The sequence below is a fragment of the Centrocercus urophasianus genome, unplaced genomic scaffold (assembly GCF_019232065.1).
Source record: "Centrocercus urophasianus isolate 14NV4802_14NV808 unplaced genomic scaffold, USGS_Curo_1.0 seq_24, whole genome shotgun sequence".
NCBI lineage: Eukaryota > Metazoa > Chordata > Aves > Galliformes > Phasianidae > Centrocercus > Centrocercus urophasianus.
The window spans coordinates 4,949,057-4,970,881 of NW_024884800.1; the positions used below are offsets into that span (position 1 = coordinate 4,949,057).

General features: G+C 47.3%; 2 protein-coding genes across 4 annotated transcripts in view; one reads left to right on the forward strand and one right to left on the reverse strand.

Annotated features, from left to right (window-relative positions):
* The first annotated feature begins 2,313 nt into the window (after positions 1 to 2,313).
* On the forward strand, positions 2,314 to 15,020 carry F9 (coagulation factor IX). The gene is made up of 8 exons (XM_042824835.1): positions 2,314 to 2,434; positions 4,524 to 4,687; positions 4,978 to 5,002; positions 7,058 to 7,171; positions 8,698 to 8,826; positions 10,484 to 10,755; positions 12,154 to 12,271; positions 14,336 to 15,020. Exons 1-8 carry the CDS (start codon positions 2,368 to 2,370, stop codon positions 14,881 to 14,883), a joined length of 1,437 nt encoding a protein of 478 aa, XP_042680769.1. The 5' UTR covers positions 2,314 to 2,367; the 3' UTR covers positions 14,884 to 15,020.
* A 353-nt stretch (positions 15,021 to 15,373) lies between these two features.
* Positions 15,374 to 21,825, reverse strand: part of MCF2 (MCF.2 cell line derived transforming sequence) — a 48,786-nt gene continuing 42,334 nt past the window's right edge. The window contains exons 29-30 of one of the 3 annotated variants that reach the window (XM_042824832.1): positions 21,246 to 21,346; positions 15,374 to 17,296 (exon numbers count right to left, since the gene is read on the reverse strand). In XM_042824832.1, the coding sequence (XP_042680766.1) occupies positions 17,256 to 17,296; positions 21,246 to 21,346 (142 nt within the window). In that variant the 3' untranslated portion in view covers positions 15,374 to 17,255. The remainder of the gene's footprint in view (positions 17,297 to 21,245; positions 21,347 to 21,825) is intronic. The other 2 variants (XM_042824834.1, XM_042824833.1) reach the window with 2 other exon arrangements.

Sequence of the window (21,825 nt, forward strand, 5' to 3'; positions counted from 1 at the left end):
TGCTACGATCCCCAAGTCCATCCCCAACCCAACTCACCATGCCCACAACCACATCCCTCAGTTCCACATCACCACAGTTGTGGAACACCTCCAGGGTTGGGCAGCCTATGCCAGTGCCTCTCTCCTCTTTCTGAGAAGTTTTTCCTAACGTCCAACGCAAACCTCCTCTGCTGCAACATCACCTTAAACAAAAATAGCCCCAAAGCAGAAGGGACATCTCATAGAAAGCCTCTTCATAGAAAGAAGCACAGTTTGACTGTGCATTTTCAATGCTCTTCATTTGAGAGCAGAGAACACCAAATCAAAACAAACCCAGATCAGGTATTTAATTGATGTCATCCACCTAAACAACAAAGCTTTCATCTCCAAAGAGCTCACGGTGGCAATCACGACTCTGGGGATTTTGGTTTCAAAATAAATGAAAATAAACACTTAGCTTTCAATTTGGTGCTCCAGGATTTGACAGCAATAGTAGTAAACAATAAAAATTATTTGTGTTAATAGCCTTGTTTATTCTAATGATTCTGGCATTTTCTGTGGAGATTAATTAGCCATAATGTTGCAAATAGCATTACATGTGAAATATGCACAATAAACCAAAAATTATTTGACTGACCTATGTTCTGAAGTAAAATATTTGCAGTAATGAGATTTCAATTATCCTCTGTTATGGCAGGCCATTCTCTACACTCTTCTTTATTGATAGGAGATGTATTGTTTCAGCATTTTAGCTCTATTTATTTTCTCCCATTTGCATTTTCTTATGCACAGAAAATGAGAGATGATCGTTACCTTCTTCACTTTGCATTCAATTTACATCAGTAGCACATTACCTCATCCAAACTCATTTATCCGCCACAGAAATTTGATAACAAAAGCTACTGCCAGTGATGAATAAAGATCATTTCAAGTGGAGCAAGAGGAAACAAGATGAATTATTGGTTTGAGGACCTTTTGTTTACTCAAGGAAAGAAAAATATAGGATTTTTTCTACCTAGGCAGCACAGATCTCACAGAGCTGTAACTCAAACTCAGCATCTCCTATTTACCTACAGCTGATGCTCCCTTCTGCGTACAATGCACCCATAAATGTTCCTTACGTTTGCTGCACAAAGGAACATTTTTACATTTTTGACTGATTGAACAGAATTGGTGTTTCACAAGCTCAAGCAAACACTCTTAACAACTACCCAAGGGTTGCTGTAGCCTCAGAGCAACCGAGTGCTCTCCAGCCTGCGAGATGCAGCACATCCAGCACAGCACACTGCTTCCCATCAAAGCAGCCAGCCTGCCGGGGAGCGCTCGTGGCGCTGTGAAATGCACCGTGGGATTATCTTGCATCAACAATAGCACAATATCCATCTTGCTTTGACAACAGCACAGCATCCATCTTCCTTTGCTGGGAACTACTGAGAGCTGCCAGCTCCTCTTCCAGCCCTTGTGCTTTAACAAGCCGACAGAGCCTGCTAGCCTCCATCACGCATGGGTGTGACATTGGACACCAGCTCTGCACTGTGCACAGGACAAGCTGAAACTGGGAAGCAGGTTTTAAGGAGCAGGTTGCTGGCATGAAGCCCACAAGCCCTCTCCAGAGTAGGGTGAATGATGTCAGCTCGCTTTCCCTACAACTCCTCAAGGAAAGAGAGGAGGGGAGAGCTTTGAGCACACTTTGTTTTGACCTTTCCAGAAATGAATGCTTCATTTTTTTTTTTTACAGTATCCACTACTTTTCCCAAAGAAATTCCTCACCTTCACATTAAGGAAAAGTCAAAAGGGAAGAAATGGTTTCTTAAGAGTTATAAGTAACACACCATTAAACATTAAAGGCTTTGGATAGAAACCTTATTTTTGGTCAGTCTGGAGCAGGAGCGGTTGGTGAAACTGCAGCCAGAAGTCTGGTTGCTCTCCCTGCTCCAGTGACAGCACTTGTTAGGTCATCTCCAAGTGAATCTGTGCTGGCCCTTTTTGAAATGTGGGTTCTGCTGAAGGCTTTGAAAGCGCTACTGTGGATTTTATGTGGCAAATAACATCATCTGGATGGGAATGGGCAATCCAGTGCTTTGAAGAGGCTCCTGAAGCTGGCTTAATGTATTCTTGCGCCTTGCTCAACCTCCAAACCTGGCAGCAATATCCTATAGGGCATCAGATGACCCCTAAGGCTGCAGCTAACTAATACATTTCTTCAGCATGGAAGTGTCCCCTCAAATAACACCCTCACTGTCATTCCAAGGCTCAGCAATGGCACATCTGGGGACCTTAAATTAAAGGGTTACCCAGAGCAAATAAACAGGAGCTTGCACTTTGGAACTATTGACCGAGCTCCACCACCCGAACAATTTGTTCCTAGATTTGGGCAGTGGGAGGAAGATGGCAAAAATCCCCCTCATACTCTCCTTTTGTCTTCTGGAAGCTTTTCTTGGTGCCGAAAGTACAGGTGGGTTCATTTTAAAACCTAGGAAATCCTTTGCTCCTGGGGGTGGGGGTTACTGGCACACATAGAGGGTCCGTTTGTCAGTTCACAGTGGGACAACTTGTGCTGTCTCACGAGAGACAAGGGATCAGTGGAACTGCAGCATTTTAGAGTTCCTCTATTTGAAGCTCTGCTTTTTGTTTTTGGTTGGGTTTTTTTGTTTCCCCCAGATTTTATGCTGATTTTTACACAGAAAGTTTCACAGGGATTAATTTTAAGAATGGGATTTCTCTTGAAATCGTACAGCTTTCAGAGCTCGATTCAGCCATTTAGAGCACATGCACCCACACACAAAAGGGAAAGCAGGGAACATGTCACTGGTGGAGTAACAGCCACAGCTTCTGCGTGCCATCACTTTTTCCTGGAATACAGCACTGACATCCACAGAACAGTCATTGGGCTTGCCGTGTGGGAAATGTTTAAAGCCAAACCCAGCATGCATTTAACAAAGACTGTAAGGTACAGCCAAAACTGTAGACACGATAGAGTAGTTGATGGATGTGGGTAATCACACATAGTAATGCAGGCTGCTGCATGATTGATCTGTAGCAGCAACAGTTCCAGCAGAGCCTGGTTCACTTCCAGTGTGAGTACTTGGCTGGTGCAAGGCCTTTCTTCTTTTATTAAAACATTGCAAGTAACAGGTATAACAAGGAAGAAAAAAAAAAAAGTGCTTTTCTAAAGTGTTTGCTTATGAATGGAAAGTGAACAGAGTCACCATCCACCCAGGTGTATTTCCTAGACAATTTAATACTCGGGTGACAGGACAGGCCTCATCGCCAGCCCAAACACCCCCTCACTTTTCCAGGTACTGATTTAGAAGTTGCTAAGCCACACATGAGCGTATGCTTGGTGGGAGGATCATTTCCAGCCAGGGCAAGCACCTTGCGCGTGACCCCATGAGCCTGCCACTTTCAGTTCAAATCAAGTTCTGCCTATAAAGCAGAACGTGGGATTAGTAAACATCAGGAAAGTCAAGATGGGTCTGATGGAGGTGAAGTTGTTTTCATTAAAATTAGATCTCCCCATTAAATGGGTTAATTATGGCAGTTGCCTAGCATGTTCCACCAAGAAGAAATGAAGCAGACCTAATGAAATGCAGCCACAATCAGAGGCATGCAGCTGTGCCCATGTCTGGTTCCCCAGGCTCAAGGAGAATCCAACAGGGCTACAAAACCAATGAAGGCTGCTCCATCTCGCTCAATCCAACCTTTTCAGCCCAGCTTGGGCTCACACCAGAGGTTGTGACACATGCTGGAGGGAAGAGAATGACTTTCCAGTGACTTTTGTATACCATATATAAGCCCCAGTCTTGCAGATGGAAGGGGATCAGACAGCCCATGGAAGGTGTATTGTTTAAACCAAGCCAGAGTTTTTCACCCATCAATAATATCTAGTGCCAAACAATTCTTTTTAACTGAAAGCATGAGGAAGGCAAAGGTGCAAGCTGCCTTTATAGTGATTAAAATCGTTGCAAAAACAATTAGCACTGCATTGGCACAGAGACAGAAATGCTTCCTCCAACCTAGGGAGCAAGGTCAGTGCTGGCTGGGAGAGCACATGTGGTAGCAGCACGATGGACCACGTCACCAGGTGGCCGCATTGAAAAGCTGGTGACAACCTGGACATCCCCTCTGGTCCTTGGGTCAGCAGTCTGGAGTTAGCAGTGTTCACACCACCTTGCCTCAATTTCTGTGTTCAAACAAGATGTCTCTAAGCAGCAGCATGAGAAAACCTTTGGTTTTCCCTTCTTTAATAGCTTATTCCGGTTCAGTCCTATCTGTGATAAGAGGAATTCACACCATCTGCTAAACTTCAGTGCTCCTAATCACCCTGCCATCAGCCAGTTTCACCTACCCACTGCTTTGATTCCAGGTTCCCCAGTTAAATTAGACACCGAAGAAACTTAAAGTAGGCAGTAATGCTCCCGAAACATCACTGGCCGTGGGGCAATGAGAGATGATGAACTCATGAGAAGGGTTTTGTGGAAGAGCAGAGCCCTGCTGCCCGCCCCATGGCCACTCTGCAGCCTGGCTTTCTTTTCCAATTGCAGTCTTTATTGAGAACAAAGAGGCGAACACAGTTCTGAGCAGGACAAGGCGAGGCAATTCAAACAGGCTGGAAGAGTTTATTCCTGGGAACCTCGAGAGAGAATGCATAGAAGAAAAATGCAGCTTTGAAGAAGCCCGAGAAGTGTTTGAGAACACAGAGAAAACAGTGAGTAACCCTGCTGCAAAACAGCCAAAAGCCTTCATCTGGACCTCACCTGTATGGAGTGCTGGGGTGAAGCACAGACGGGGGAGGACTGAAGAGCAAGGGCAACCCCATCACCCCTTGGATATCATTCACAATCCATCTGTTGGGCTGGGAAACCTCGTTAGGGGGTGGGTGCTCACCACTGGGACTACTGAGGCAGTTGCTTCCCTTCAAGCCTTTAAGCTTTAGAGCCACTCCTTTAAGCCCAGGAAACAGAAACCAAGGGAATTATTTTTTTTTCTCCTTTGCAGATGGAATTTTGGAAAATATACATTGGTAAGAGCTGCATTCTTCACATCCACATGCATAACATTCATCTCTCAGTGCATAACCAGATGCTTATGGAAAGAAATATTTTTCAGCATTTAGAAATTGTTTTATCACAGAGTCACACACTCTGAACACTGTGGTTGCTCAGCCTATGCCCATCCCATTTGTATAAGAAACACAAGGAAAAAAAGATTACTTAGCCTCTTCTATACAGAAGCAGGGTTTTTTGGAACAAACAGCACAAATCTCACTAGAAAAGAAAATAAAAGTAGTTCACACAGTGAGCCCAGGTCACCTTCTGGGCTTCTGTTTTCAGCTGCAGCACAGAGCAGAGCAAGATAGTAAGAGGTAACACCCCTCCAAGTAGTAAATGCTCTGTTCTCAAGCAGAGATCTCCAGATAGAACACAGCCTCACGCAGGCTCAGTATGAACCCCTGGAAACGCCACACTAAATGGACCCTCAATATGGTCACAGCAAACAGCTGTTTGCAGTTCACACCAGTGGTCCCAAAGCTTTGCTTCTCTACCTTTTTTTTTCCCCCCCCAGCATTTATTTCCTCCTTTTCAACCCCAAGCCCCAATGACTCCTTATCAAAAAGATTTTAATGCCCACCAAAACATCTAAAACAAATTTTAAGTACATTTTGATTACTGAACTGCTTCGTAGACTGGCAAAGCACCCAGAACATCTCACTAAAAAACCTTCAATAATTCAGATTATTTGGAAGTTATTCAGTCCTGCATTGCAGGACTGTCCTCTGAAAAACTGTAACGCGATGGAAAGCACAGCAGCAAGGTCCTAGGCTACAGCAAGTGAGGATTTGCTCAAATGCAACAACCACGTGCACAGAAATAAAGGAAAGAAGCTGCTTACCTTCAGAAGGCTTCAGGTATGCAGGGATCTCCAACTAGATTCCCTCACCTCCACTGCCAACCCTTAGATGAGGTTTGGGGAGGGGTGGATCCTGGCTCCATCCCTCCCAGTCACTCAGGTGCACTGCATACACCTGAGCTCCTGGGCTGGCTCTGCCTTCCCACCAGGTGCTCAATCACTGCTTCAGGCTGTAACTTAGCATTTTCACTACAAAAACCAACTGATGAAATTCAACACTGCATTTATTTCTCTGTTACTGGAACCAATTAGCCCCCCAGAAATAATGAACACCATCTATTCACTGTCATCCAGAGACCTGCTCTACTGCTCAGTTTACAGGATCTCACTGCTCACACCTGAGCTACCAAACCCCAGCAGCAGCAATCATCGTCCTATCCGAACCATCTGTGCCAACCCCAACATCACACCTTAAGCAAGACAGTCCCATTCTGTCTTTGTTTGCAGGCTGCCTTCTGCATTCCAGCACCTTCCTCAAGGCATTGTTAATGGCCAGGTGTACTGGTAGGACATGCCTGTTCCTTACTGCTGTTGCATCGCCATTTCAAAGCACCCTTTCCTGTGATTTAATGTTGCTTTTTTACTCTTTACTCCAGACCACCGACTTTGCAATATCAGGCATTTCTACTCCTTCGTTTCTCAAATGCAGGCAACTGGGTGAATAAAAGCCTTGGCTCATTAAGAAAAAATCGAGACCTGCTAATCGTAGTGAAATGTTTAGAAAGAAACCAATGACGTAGGCTCACAGCCCTAGTATTCAAAGAGGTCTCCAGACCCAACACACACAGAGGGACAGCAGTGTTCAAACAAATTCAGATGAGTAAAACCCAACCACTCTCGATGAGACAAGTCTTTGAACTTCAGCTGTGCAACCAAGCCAGGACATGAGATCCTGCTGAGACATCACATAAGTGAGATGAAAAAAGTAGAACTAACCCAATAGGAGACAGTGTACATAATTGGGCCTTTGGATTAAGCACTGCTGCTGATGTTCCCCCAGTGCTGACGCTGCTTGTTGTGCAATTGTGTGCCACAGCTGCGCTTGTTTCCTACCACAAAGATGGAAGGCATGCAGCCTCCTGCTTGTCTTCAACAGCAGGCTTGCCCTTGGCCACCACCAGACGTGGTGGACACTCGTGTTTGTTAATTCTCCTGTCTTCTCTCAAAGATGGAGATCAGTGTAACTCCAATCCATGCAAAAATGGAGCCGTGTGCAAGGATGGAGTAAGTTCCTATGAGTGCATGTGCCCACCTGGGTATGGAGGCAGAAACTGCGAGATAGGTATGTACAAGGGGCATGTCTTGTGCTTGTTCTGCCTTCTTTGAAATCCCATCTGATCAAAGTGGGCATAACGATTTTCATCCTAATCGAGGGCTGTTTCAGACACGCTGCACCTTGCTGTAAGACATTGCATGAATGTGCTCGTTTAGCCTGCAGCAGCAGGACCGTGAGGGATGTGCTTTAGGGTTTAGGAGCAGATGTCTCCCTCCTCTGCCATCCCCTTCAGAGCACCAAGATGCTCTTACATGGGGCTCACTCACCCCATGCGCTCTCATTCCCTTCCATCCTCACGCCAGATGCTGAGTGTGGCAGGACCATGGCAACCTCCCCGCCACGGCCCCCTGATAACGTAGTAGTCCTAATTACCACCAGCAATCTTGATTCTAAAGGCAAACAAAAGGCAAATATTTTCCTGATGGCTTGAGGAGTCTATGAAAACCAAACAGCTGATAATTTAAGCAAGAGGGATATTCAGCTCTTATATTTATAATATAATCAGAGGCTGTGCGACTCGCATAATGTGCTAGACTCACTGCACTAATAAAAGATTCTCTTTCTAGTTGTGCTTCTGCTCTGGCAAGAGAGGAGCGTACGTTAAAAAGAGCATTTCAAAGCTGCATCAAATTTAAATAGGCTCACTGCAGATTTCTCATGGAAGCGAGACAGAAACAAAAATAGCGCCCGAAATGAGGCGTGAAAAGGATCTCTGTAAAAATAGTAAATGATGGCATTAAAATGACTACAGGAAGGGAGGTGTCCTTGAGGAGGTGGGAGTGGAGTTAATCTGCTGTGAAGAGATCTGAAAACTCGCTGAGAATTAAAAGGGTGCCTGCAGATGGGAGGATTTCCACCTCTGAGGGATGGAGGGGCGGCAGTGAGGGGTGGGAAGAGGCACCTGCTGTGCACTGGGATGCTCACCGAGCCATGGCTGCCCTATGGATGCTGAAAGCAGTCTGACTGAAATGGGTCCTCCACCCCAGGCTGCACCGATCTATTGGTGTGTCAGGAAGAGCATGTGGTTTGCATGTAGTTTCAAATTCAGAGCCCAGCAGTAATCCTAAGACAAAGCTTTCCTGAGGCACCTAAAGGACACGGGGTGCTCTCTGCTGGCACCTGCACTACAGCTGGATTTCCGTAAGCACAGGGGTTGGAGGGGAGCACAATAGTGGGGAAATCACGTGGCTCTTAACCAAATATTTACAGCAGTCCTTTGGGGCTGCCAAATTTCGGATGGCTCTGCAGGGCTGAGTGGCTCTGACTGCACTGAGATTGATATGCAGGGATTGCTGGGGCTCAGCAGCACTTCCTGTAGGACCTCATGGCCATTTCCTTACCCTGCTGTCCCAAAGAGGTGCTCAGCACTCCCTCACCATGAATAGGGTGGGGATTTGCAAGAGGACACCAAGCACAGTTTGGCACAGCTGTAGGCAGCCACAGGCTGAGGCCAAAGGCCAAAGGCCAGGTCCCTACAGCTGCCACAGGACCATGTCAAAGAGCTTTCAGCATCTCATTTTTATTTCTTTCAGACTCTACTTGTGCTACAAAAAATGGGGGCTGTGAGCACTTCTGCAGGCATGACCCACCGCAGAAGGCTGTGTGCTCCTGTGCCAGTGGCTACAAGCTTCATGAAGATGGAAAGTCCTGTAAACCTGCAGGTTAAACCTTAATGCATTCTAAGAGAGTTGGGTTAAAGTTTCCAAGGTCTTCTCCTGGGTTTAAGAATCTCAGAGAATTTAGATGCTCTGTTGGAAGCCAACCTTGTTCACTTGCTTAGCAGATGTGAAGAGCCTGACGCTGCACTTTCCCAATGGCAGATGTGAGGCTGCACATGGAAGACACTGTCTAAGCATCCTTTCTTTAGCCTAGGTGCGTGGAGAGGAGTTCAGGTGTCCGGAACTTCACACAGAAGGCAAATGCCTGTTTCAGAGGGCTGCTCACAAAGGCACATCTCATATTTCCAGATGTGGATCTGTAATTTTCTGGAGACATAACTATTATGCTTGGCTATACACAGATGGCCATTCAACCTGAGCTAGCTGAGCTATTTCTTCCAATAGCTACTACTTCATTACTCATCCTCCACCCAGGATGTCCCAAATTATTATGAGACAACAGAATATCTTTCATCCTGTAAATCATATTCCCTGAGTTTTCTCCACTCCCAGGCTGTTAAAACAGCTCAAACAACACCAGCTTGTTCAATCCCAACCCAACACAGCAAGTTCATTGAGCCACGCACACTCAGCAGAGGAGAGGAGACTGAGAAGAGAAAAAATGTTGTCAATTAAGCTCAGTGTAACATTTGGTACCATCATATATCCAACATGTGAGTGTAGCTGACATGCTACCTGGCTGGCAGGCAGGAGCCTGCACAGGAATGGGTTGAACTCCTGAAGGTCTGGCTTTCAGCAATGAGACTCTCAGCCTGAGATACTTTCTTTGTTTTCTGCTAGCGGAGATACATTCTTTGCACCAGAAAGTTTCACTGCTAGCAATAACACCATCCTTCAGGTTGGGTAATTACTCTTCCTGCAAAAGCTTAACATTTCTTGGCTCTGAAGCCTTCATTCCCAACCCAGCCTCCTGATAGAGCTTTCCCTCACTGAGCACTTATTGGAGCCCTACTCCTAAGGTGGACTTTTTAAGCAAATGTGAAATCTCTGCAGGCCATGCTCACATCTGATTTTACACCAATGTTTGTTTGCACAGTGCTGTCAAAAGCTTTTCCGATCAAAGACAATGCCTGATGCTATTTACTATTTTGACTGCCACTATCAGCAGGAACTCGGCACACATTACATAGGAGAGAAACGGGAAGAGCTCAGCTGAAATGAGCCCACAGATGAGGTCTTCATTAACAGGAAAATCTAAACTCAAGCATGAGTTTATTAATGTTTTCCTCACCTTGGTGCCAAGCAGGATTATCTGTACAACTGGCAGATATTATTTCCTGCCCTCTCCCAGCTGGACATTCATTGTTCTGGAGCAACTAGCTGCAGAAATGTCAGCCAACAGCCGGGCTGCCCAACACACAGCTCCCAGGCACGCTCCCCTGTGCTCTGCTAAATAAAGGCTCAGCTGTGCCGCCCTGTCCAGCGTGCCCTCTGTCTTGCAAGCTTCCTTCTTTATAAAAGTAGCTCGCAATTCACATCTAAAACCCATTCTGCTTTTGTTGCTCTTGCAAATTGTCTGTATGGACGCTTTGGGCACCGATCATTTCATTCACACGCATCTCCTCGCCTGCTCCTTCCCTTGCTGTGACACTCCGAGTCATTGCACTGCCAGGCATAACCTCATCCACTTCTCCTCCAGTGCCATATCCCTGCGGGAGGATCACAGCTCCGGAGATGAGAGGAAAGGTCACCCGCACCGAAAACACCATTGAGCGCTGGAACATCACGGCCCACGATGAGGACGACGCTCACGACGAAGCGCTCGACACCACAGAGCTGCCCCCCTTCCTCCCCACTGCCACCACCACCACCATCACCACCGCTGCCCCTGCCAGGATCGTGCCGATAACTAAGAATGACACCCGTGTGGTCGGGGGATACGACAGCGTGAAGGGCCAGCTGCCATGGCAGGTATGGGCTGCTCCCACGTGCCCCCGTCATTCACTGCCATTAGCTCCCTCTGCATCCATGCTCACCTTCCATCACATTGAAACCTGCCTCCAAGGCTGCTTTGGTATGAGAGCTCCCATCTCATAGGAATGCAGCTTCTCTCTGCAGATGGATTTATGCCACAGCAGCAACATTTCAGACTGGGAGTCTATCCTGGCAAACAACTAAAAGTCAGAGAGGCTTCAGCATGCTTGGCAAAGGGCTACACAGCTCCATTTTTGATGAAGCCTTTCTGAATGGATGGGAAATCTCTTTTCAAAGTAATATTCTGATTCTGTTCTCTTGCAAGCCCTGGCACAGACCAGTGCTGATTGTGGCAATGACCCATAGGGCCCATTCATGCAGGTCAGCCAGGAGGAGTACCAGAAATCTAAACCTAAGAAATCAGCACCCACAACAAAAGCATATTCACTTACTATGAGCCCACTGAGGCTGGCTGCGCCCACGAGGACCTCCACCTCACCGGACACAATCCTCCCAAATTATTTTGCTCTCCCTTTGGTCACCTGGCAGGTGAGGGTGCCCATCCCGCAGAGGTCAGGCAGCACGCAGGAGGGATGCTGTGCGCTCCCCAGGGCCCGGGATGGCTGCAGGGCTCAGAAAAGAGTCCTAGAAAGCCAGCATCGACCAGCGGGCCAGGCTGCGAGCAGCGAGCGGTGCTGCCATCCCGTGGCTGGCGGCTGGGAACGGCCGAGCGGGGAGCTGCCGCTGCGGGAGCGGCGCCAGCGGCTGCAGGGAGGGCAGGAGAAAGCCTGGCGGGATGCCGTGCCGCGTGGGAAGGACAAAATGGGTGAAACAGAAAGGAAATCCATCTTTTCAGTACAGCTCAACGAGTCGCCTGATGGATTTAATTAGAAGTTTTAGCGTAAGGGATGTCCTGGCTTGGGTCCTGTGAGTAGGAGGGCACCGGATGCTCGTATGGTACAGGGATTTAGCATCTTAGCTCCTGCTTCTCTGGTCATTGGAAAGCACTCCTATGAGGTGTGCATGGAAGCGTATTTGGGAAAGTGCATTAAAGTGGAGTTTATCATAGAATACCCTGTGTTGGAAGGGACAGGTAAGAGTCATTGGCTCCAACTCCTGGCTCTCCACAGGACTATCCAAAAATCGAGCCCTAGGCTGGGGCTGTCTGACCCCCAGCCTGGAGCAGGAGTCATCTAGGGGCAAGTGCAGCATGGCACCAACAGTGTGTGAACAGCGCTGGACAAAGAGGGCTGGGGGCACGGGGACAAGCAGGGAGCAGCTCCTGGCATGGCTGGGGCAGCACCAGCTCTGTGCAATTTAACACAACCCATCCTACAGCCAAACCCACCCTCTTGGCACAAACCCCACAGCTGCTGTTTCCTTCTGCTCCTGCAGGTTCATCTGGTGGACAGCAGCGGTTTGGGCTTCTGCGGAGGGTCCATTATCAATGAGAAATGGGTGGTGACAGCAGCGCACTGCCTGAAGCCAGGGGACAACGTCACGGCTGTGGCAGGTGAGCATTGTGGGTGGCACCGCAGCTCAGTGACTCCAGCGGCTCAGCCCAACTGCAGGGGGGCGCCCCAGAGGCAGCATGCCTCTCCAGCAGGTTCTGTTGGAGCTCAGAGGGGCAGCAGGGCCCGGCTGCAAGGCATGGGGTGCTGCAGCTTCGCAAAACTAATTTATCCCTCCTTGACAAATGGTGTTTTCCCCCCCCACTCCTGGTACCCAGCTGTTCCACGCTGCCTGCTGATCATTCAGCACAGGGCTTTGGCAAGCAGTGCAATGCCATGTTTTACAGCTATGGCAGAGTTATCTTCCCCAAATTACTTGTTTCCCTCCAGTATGATTACCCAGTGCAGGAAGCACGCTGATGGAGCTGGTCTCAGCTACAGGCAATGTTCAGAGGAGGCAGGGAAGAATCTCACTTTCTTGTATTACTGACAAAAATGAGATTCTACCTGAGCCTTGAAACACTGAATTTGTATCTACAGAAATTGGCTTATCAAGAGGACTCCATCTGCATCTTCACCTTCTGCAGCAGCACAGCTGAGCCCTGGCTGTGAGCTGTGCTGCGCCATGGTGCTTGTACTGTGGGACCAGAGCCCTGCTCTGTGCAGGCAACAGGAGGCTTGCAGCTTGCACATAGCTCCTTTATTTCCCTACCTGCCTTCAGGCACAAAACTCAGCACTGCACCCACAAACATGAGAAAGTACACAATTCTCAGTGCAATGCTTTCCCCCAGAAAAGCACGTTTCCCCAGACAGATGTTTTGTGTTCACTGCATCTGCACACCAGCTCCCTCCCCTTCCCAGCTCAGCTCTGCTGTCAGCCAGCTCCCCATGCACTGCCTGCACACCGCCCTGCAGCACTGCTCTCTTTCCAGGGCAGGAGATGGGGCAGGTAGCAAATCAAGTGAGCACAACATGGTTTTGCAGGGTTTCAGGAACTGCTTGATTTGTACTCACACCATGCACAGTGCACGGGTAGCATGTGAATCGTTCACCTCCATTCATGCTAAATGTTCAGCTTTGTTTATAGCATACTGGGAGGCCCACAGAGTGATAGCAGAGATAGAAGAAGCACTCTCAGCCCTAATTCTTTGCCTCTCTGCCTTCATCACTGAAGCATATTTATGGGTCCCCAGCAATAGCAAGCAGCTGTCACACAAGTAAAACCCTCTCAAAGTCTCCCCCACTTCTTGCATTTACATTGTGGAAACGCAGTCTGCAAAAAAGCTGACACTCACACTGCTACTGCAGCAAAAAAATAAACCCATAGCAATCAGAGCAGCAGCACAGCCACCAGCCCCACCTCGACCAGGCAGCTGGGAGCACCGCCTCACCTCTTTACTGGGTGCTGTCGCTCCTTGCAGGCACACACGGGCACAAACAGGCACAGGACACAACCGGCGCTGCTGCAGATGCTGCTTAGAGGAGATCGGATGTTGTGGAGATCACAGCAGAGCATGGGGAAATGCTGCAGGATGGGTTAAACGCTCTGTGCCTCCGGGGCTGAGAGAAGCCATCCTGCTCTCAGCATCACCGGGCCGTGGGTGAGGCAGGGGCTCGGCTCAGCACCAGATGCCCCAGCCAAGCCCCACAGCATTCCTCTCCCTCCACCTGATGTCACGCAGGGTGGGGGGTAAGCAGCCAGTTACAGGCACTCAGGCAGCTGCACCCTGCAACTGGGCACAGGGACCCATGGGGCAGTGCTACCCCTACAGCCCCACCAGCTGTGGGTCTGCAGAGGGGCAGGTGGCTAATGAGCAGCGGTTTTTAACAGAGATTTGTAACTCTAGAGCACCTTTCCCTTTGGTGCTAGGGCAGCGTTGTCATGAGGGTGTTCACTTCAGAGAACACGTTGCCACACGCTTTGGCAAAACCCTCTGGGCTGCAGTCACTCGGTCTGTATTTCTGTATTTCTCATCATCTGTGGTGATGGCTGCCACGTGTAACGGCGATGTGCGCTGCTACGGGCCTGGTGCCACGCTGCTGGCTGCGGGACTGGGCTGTGGGAACACTGAGATGGCAGCAGGAGGACACGGCTGTCACCAAGCCCACACCTTTATCTCCACAGGTGAATACAACACGAAGGAGGACGACCACACAGAGCAGTGGCGGCAGGTGGTTAAAATCCTCCCTTACCCCGCCTACAACCGCACCAGGAACAAGCACCACAATGACATCGCTCTGCTGGAGCTGGACCAGCCGCTCACCTTCAACAGCTACGTCACCCCCATCTGCATCGGCAGCCGGGACTTCACCAACAACCTGCTGAGCAACGGGCCGGGCACGGTGAGCGGCTGGGGCAGCATGCTGTACCGCGGCCGCTCCGCCGTCATCCTGCAGGTGCTCACCGTGCCCTTCGTGGACCGGGTGACCTGCCTGAAGAGCACCTCCACCACCATCCTGCAGAGCATGTTCTGTGCCGGCTACACGGCCGGGGGCAAGGACACGTGTGGGGGGGACAGTGGCGGGCCCTACACCAACAGCATCGGGGAGACCTGGTTTCTGACAGGGGTCACCAGCTGGGGTGAGGAGTGCGCCAAGCCGGGCAAGTACGGCATCTACACCAAGGTCGCCAAGTATGTGAAGTGGATCAGGGAAACCACGAGGCTCACCTAAATGTGCTGGAGGGACTGGGGAGGGGGTCTCAGAAATCACTGTGTTTTGATTGTTGTTTCCACATGAACTAATTTCTGCTCTTGGAAGAGAACCCAGTGTAAGCGTGGCAATACGGAAATAAAAAGCCTTTCTAATTAGCCGTGACTGCATTCCTGCATGCTCCACACGCCCATGGCTGCCCACCAGTCCCCTTCCCCTGCAGCACTACATGGAGGACGTGGTCCCGGCACAGCCTGCGTGGTCCCGGCACAGCCTGCGTGGTCCCATCGGGATGCAAAGCGAGTGGTGCTGGGCTGCAGCTGCTGTTTCAGACCTCAGGATAAGCACTGAGCCTCGCTCATTTCACTGCCACCACATCCAGCCAGCAGCTGATGGCAGCCTCTGTCACTGCTCGTTTTAAAATCAAAACGTGTGTGTGAATGCTGTATTTGCTCCAAACAAATGAAATAAAGCCATCACTCAGAATTTTTTCAGAGCCATAGCAGAGGTGTCTTTGGACAGAACTGCATATTCTCATAAGAATTTATTTAACAACTTTTTAATCTTTAAATATAGATTTAACACATTTTTTTTTTTACAGGTACATATACAATATAGTTCATTTAAACTTGCAGTCAGAGAAAACTCTCTACTGTAATTTATAATAACATGTACATGAAGAGCCTAGTTCAACAGCATACTTAAAGGTAATAGACCATGTCATGTGCAAAGTTTCCAATGTTAAAAATCCCAGACTGTACATTCAGAATTGCAGAGCTAGTCAATCTCATAAATTAATAAAAGCTTAAATTTAAAACAATGGAAGACAGAAAAAAGATTAAAACCATTTCATATGCAATGTGTGCTATGTTTGAGACAAATATTTACAGCTGTACCTCAAAATGTGTACTGGTACCACAAGAATAGTTACCACTATAAATTACCCCCATACTAACTTGAGAGAATCCTACTTCTCCACCTAGCAAGCGCACTGTGACCAGCTTTAAAACAGACAGAAATAATCGTCAGTGACTTAAAACCTCCCTGGTTTGATTCCCAATGGCTGAGGAACACTGGGATCTTTCCAAGTCTCTCAGTGTTCCTCAGCACAGACTCAGTGGTCCTGCTTTGGGGATGTATGGGGCTGCCCCCAGCGCTGGCAACCCAACCCAGGGGAACCCCGGGCAGCCACGGCCAAGGAGCAGTTCAACCATTCCTCCATACAACAGTGGTCACCGAAAACACTCAGTGTGCTTGAACTCAACAGCTTGATACTGTATCTAAGAATTGATGGCTCACAAATCAAAGTCAGAACACAAAGGTCCCCCTTCAGTCCATGGCATAAAACATTTTGCGTCAACGGGACAGAGCACATCCTGTAAGGCATGCATGCTATCAACCCTGTTCTCAACAGCCAGATGCTCTTTGCATACATCTGCTTAAAAGTCAAACCACCTGTACCTATGTTCTACAAAAGCAAAACTAGACAAAGAAACACAAAATTAAACTGAGAATTCAATATTCCTTTTCTTCCTCGAAAATTCAACTGCTGCATTATCAATAAAGATGCTGAAAAGTACAGTCTTGTCACATGAACATCCTTAGTGCAAACATGGACATTTAACTTTGATTTATGGCACGTGTTCCAAAAGTACATACATGTAATGTAAACTTCAACACTTGCTAGATACAGGTTTCAGCCTTGGGACACTGTGGGACCCTAAAGTGATTGGCGACAACCCTGAGTTGTCAGTTCGACCTGATCCAAACCTCACTGAAATCAACGGGACTGACTGCAATGGGCTGGATTCAGACCCTAAGTGCAAAAAAAGGATCTGTAGCATTATTGCATCTTCCACGTGAGTCAGCCAGATGATGCTCTTACAGAACATTACATTCACATAGCTGAAGTAGGTTTTTAAGAAAAATCCATCCATAAAATCAATTAAGCAGAACATACAGCTTCTTTGTTGTTGGTTTTTTGTTTGTTTTTTGGTTTACCAAAACTCAACTCTTTGATTTGCAATCAGCTTCAACAGTTGTCAGCTAATAAGTAGATAAAGCCTTCAACCTGCAGAGGAAATTTCAAGCATCTATACAAGGTGTACTTCTCTGATGAAACGTGATGGATGTCATGGAAAACAGCAGGTAAAAATAATGAAACACTGTACTTTCCATAGTGGGGGGAAAGAAAAGAGCAGAGAATGGCTTCCTTTATGACTATGAGAAGCTGCTTAGGACACCGGTCCCATTCAGTGCAGATGAAGCTGTGGAGCTCTGTGAATGTGATGAATAGTACAGGAAAACTCCAACTATTGTGCTATTTCTCTGTAACACGTAGTTGAAAGCTTCCAAGAGCATCAAAACCAGGATGCTACCAGTTCACCCTTAACTCAAGGGGAACTAAACTTTCGCGTGTTACACAGGGCAGCATCTATAAAGTAATGAAGAATGATGTTAATGTTAAAGCATCTTATTCCAAGAAACACATTGTTCCCTGTAATCATGTAACATTTGCAAAACATAAAAGAAAAAACCAGCACACTCCCGTGGTTCTCCCTGAAAGCTGAACTCCCATTAGTTTCAGTGAGAGCCCTGTCTAAGGCAGGACCACAGGGTTTGACTCGTTTCTGTCATCTATCACTTGATTATCACAGCATGGCCAGTGGTTATCGTCTCTAGAGTCCTTATTTTGTCATTGCAAAATGGCTTTCTATGGGCACAAAATAGCTGTTCTATGAGGCTGGTTGGCATCGCTGGTTGTAAATGTAGACCCTGCTTTATATTTCAAAGGCAAAAATTAACATTATCTTTAACGGACCCTGCATAATAATTCTGCTCACATAAAGCCTGTGGCTGCAATCATTAAAGTGCATGAGTAACAGTGCAAACAGCTGTGCTACATCTGCAACATGACAAGTGGCATTTTAAGCAGAACTTACACAAAACTTGCACATTTCAGCTAACATGCTTACGCTAGCTTGCAAGAGCTCAAGCATTCAGCCACGCACTCTCATCAGGCAAATTAGAACTGTGTGGCCCAAGGTGCTACATAAAGAGCTGCCTCAAACTCAGCCAAGAGGCCACTGCCCTGGCTGGTCAGAGCAGAGGGTGCATGAGCTTTGTCCTCTGGGCACTCCAAGTGAGGGGCAGCTTAGCAGGAAGAGCACACACGCACTCAGACGTGCACAAACACATACAGGGATCCCCTTAAGGCTTGGAAGAGAATTTGCCAAGTGGGATGTTGAACAAAACTAGAAGATGTCTGACATATAGCATAGGAGCAGGAACCTGGTCAGACCTGCATCACACTGCAAAGTGAGAGCGTCGTGGCTGCCTGCATACTCCCTGAAACAAGTGGGTGCCAGCACCTGCCCTGGGATGGAGCATCTCCCAGTGGCTGCTCTGAGTGCTCCTCAGGTTTGGGCTCAATTCTGCTCTATTTCATGCTCTCTCTGAAAGAAATCAGCCTCACACAACCTTCATGCAGTCAGACAAAATCAGAAACCATCTCTCTGCCTGGATTTTAAAGGTCAGATGAAAAAGGCTGGAAATGCATTGGCCTCGTTTGGCTCTGACGTGAAAATTCTAGAGCGAACAAAATGTTTTCTTTTGCTTGCATTTGTTTACCACTGATGAGAGAAAAGAAGAGCAGAACAAGAGCTCAGCCTCCACAAGAGGGGAGCTGTCGTGCTCCTGCACTGTCACCGTGTCACTGAGATGAAACATGTCACACATCTGCACTGGGTTTCAGCAAGGACCTCACCTCTGCTGTCCGAGCTCTCAGATTGCTGAGCTGGGTGCTGCAGCACAGCTGGAGGTAACATGGCTTTCCCTTCAGTGACACAGGTGCTGTCAGTTCTCTGTGTTACAGCAGTAGGTGGTCTGTGGAGTATTAGCAACCTGGGGACCTGCAGAGCTATTTTGCTTCCTGGCCTATTGTGGAAGAAGAGTTTGGATTCTAACCCACATTCCTGACATTCCAAGGGATGCACATCTTACACTGGGGCTGCTCCTTCTTCATACATACAGAAATGGTTTTATGCTTTAACAAGGCATCTGAAATGAGCAACATGCAACCACTATTTCCTGAGCAGTGCTTTCTCTGAGCAGAGTTCTCACCAAACTTTTTCCATTTTGAGATCTGTGCATTAACATCTGCGATACAGAACTATTGCTGTGGCACACACATAAGAGAAACACCACAGATTTACACAGGAAACAAATCTATTCAGAAGAAAGAAGCAATGGCTCATTTCAGAAGTTATTGCTAGGGGCACAACAGGGGAAAAATTGTTATTCAAAATGAACTCCAAGCCAGTTATCTTCCTTCTCAAAGCCTCCTGGCTTAAATCCAGGCCAAGATTTACACTAAGTTTAATAAGGTTTTCCCTCCCACTTCTGCAATAGAGATTTAGACCAAAGTACTCTCTTTATCAGCTGTTACACGACATTGCCAATAGTAACCACTCATCCATAAGGCAAATTAACTGCACAACCAGTGAAGAAGTAAAAGAAAAAAGCATCTGTATTTTCGGGATTCATTTGGCTGTTCCAAATTCTGCTTTGCACAGAGGCTCTCCCTTGGCAGGCCTGGCGCAGGACAGCGGATTTACAAAACTGGCAATGGCAGGGTAGTGGGACATCTACCAAATTCCTATCTGATAACTTCAAATGGGCAGAAAAGCTTCCTGTAACTTTAAGTTGTTAATGACTGTGGGGACCAGGAGCCAAGCACCAACACAGGAACCAGCTCTGCATGCTTTCAGCTCCTGAGAACCCCACAGGCAGCTCAGAATACCTGTGGGTTGCAGTGTGCCCTCCTGTACGCAACGTCACTCCTTAGCTGGCAAACTGTGTCTGCTATGTCAGGACCAGCCTGTCCTTCCTCCGAGGGAGGCTGGCTGGAAGGACTTCTTGCAGAGCTGGAGCAAGAGCTCCATCTTCTGAAGAAGCAGAAAACAGACCCCAAACCCGGCCACATCCCAGAGCAATTAATGGCTGTAAAATCACCCACAGCATAAAATGACCTATCCACAAAAGGAACAGCTTTGTTAAATACAAAGGTGTGGTCTGAAAATCAGTTTTTAGAGTGCATGATGGCTGTAAGGACATGTCACTGAGAAGTTCTTTGAATAACTCCAGGAAATGGAGAGAAAACATCCTACACCATCCTACAGCATTGCCTGAAGTGCGTGTAAAATTAGAACCATGCCTACAGACTGCATACACAATCAGCAACAGAGAGAATGAGCAAAGCCAATCTTAACAGGGAAAACTAAGCCTCAGCACTGCTGCCAGACTCTGGTGACACGGCTGCAAACATCTGAGCAGCACTGCAAGATGTACAGCAGCTTTCTGTGGTTCTGTCCTGTGAAATTCGTCTTACTTTGTACTCAGTGACTGTAAATCAGTGTAGAGCTGCCAATCTCTAGGATGTGGGGGTTATGACCAGTGACAGAGCAAGCCAGCATTCAAAGTTAACCAGTATCCTATTTTCAGGGTGCTTTCAGGGCTGGAGGAACCTCCACACAGACTTTGGTCCAGGACCCAGAGATAACTAGACTTCCTTTTTTATGGACAAAACCTTTGTGATTTTTTTTTCTCTGTGTGTTCTCAGCTGTTCCAGTCACAATCCCAGCCCCCCATTTCCAGCATGGTAATGAAAAACCATGGAGTGGTGATACCAAATACATGGTGAGGGTAATGGCCTGCTCTTAAGGCATCTTCTTGTGTCATCTGCTATTCTTCTTAATCTATGTACATTTACAACTAGAAAATGAGAAACATGATTTTTAAGACTAGAAGCCTTTCACTAAAACCTGGTAATTTGTTTATAAACTATTTTAATGAAGGATTAACAAGCAGCAACCAGCAGTGAGTGAAAGAGCAAGGCTTGACCAAGCGCAGAACTGAAGCCTTCCTTCCACGTGCTTTGGATGAGGCCACAGCACCTTGTGCAGCATGAGGAGGTTTTGCCTAGGTGCATCCTATTCACATGGGGTCTGAGCTACAGCAGCAAGAAGGCAAAAATAGTCACAGGAATCCCTGATCAGACTCCATTTCTTCTCCTACATCTTCTGCCCAGTGCTCTCACAATAAAACCTATGTGTTTAAGTGCTGTTTTTTTTTGTTTCTTGTAACTTACTAGTGCCTAAAGTCAGAGAAGTGTCCTAAGGAGCCAAGAAAAAAAATCCACAAAAAAGCAGTAGCTTAATTTACTACTTTTGCAGGCTTTTTGGAGTAGCTGCTTTCTTTCTTTCTTTTTTTTTTTTACTGCAGAGGCAAATGCAGCCAGACTCAGTATATCAAGTGCAGTACAAATGGCTTAAAAGACCTGATTTGAGTTTTGAGATATCTCTGTTATGTGTATTATATGATACCTGCAACTTTGGCATTCCGAAATCTACAATCACCGACTACTATCTGCAGACTGTGGACAGGGATCCAGCCTTCTTTTCTTCTGTTTAGGTTTTTCACCAACCTTTGAACAACAACAGTATTAGTAAAAGAAACGAATCACCCCACAAGCAGTTTTGCATTGGCAGTGGGCACACTTTACAAGACAGTCAGTGCAACCAACAGTCTGCTCAAATTGGGGGAGCATTTTAACAGGAGCTGCGCATGCATTTAAGAATTCCATCCAACTAAATTTAGGCAACTAATTAAAAACCTTCATCAGGAACACAGTTGCCTTGGGCCCCTCTCTAGCTAATGGAGAGGAACAAGGCTCTCCAGAGCGTGAGTAACCCTGCCTGGGGTCTGCATCATTCTCCAGAAGTGCCTGTTTCTCTCCACTGACTACCAATGAAGCCCAGGACAATTACTTTCCTGCTCATGTAGTGAGATCTGTACTAACAAATACATTTGGTCTGAGAACTGTCTGCCTGGCACTGCCTAAAACTGCTATGCAAGGTGGTGAGCACGCAGCATGATTGAGATATTTTCTATCTTCTTTTTGCT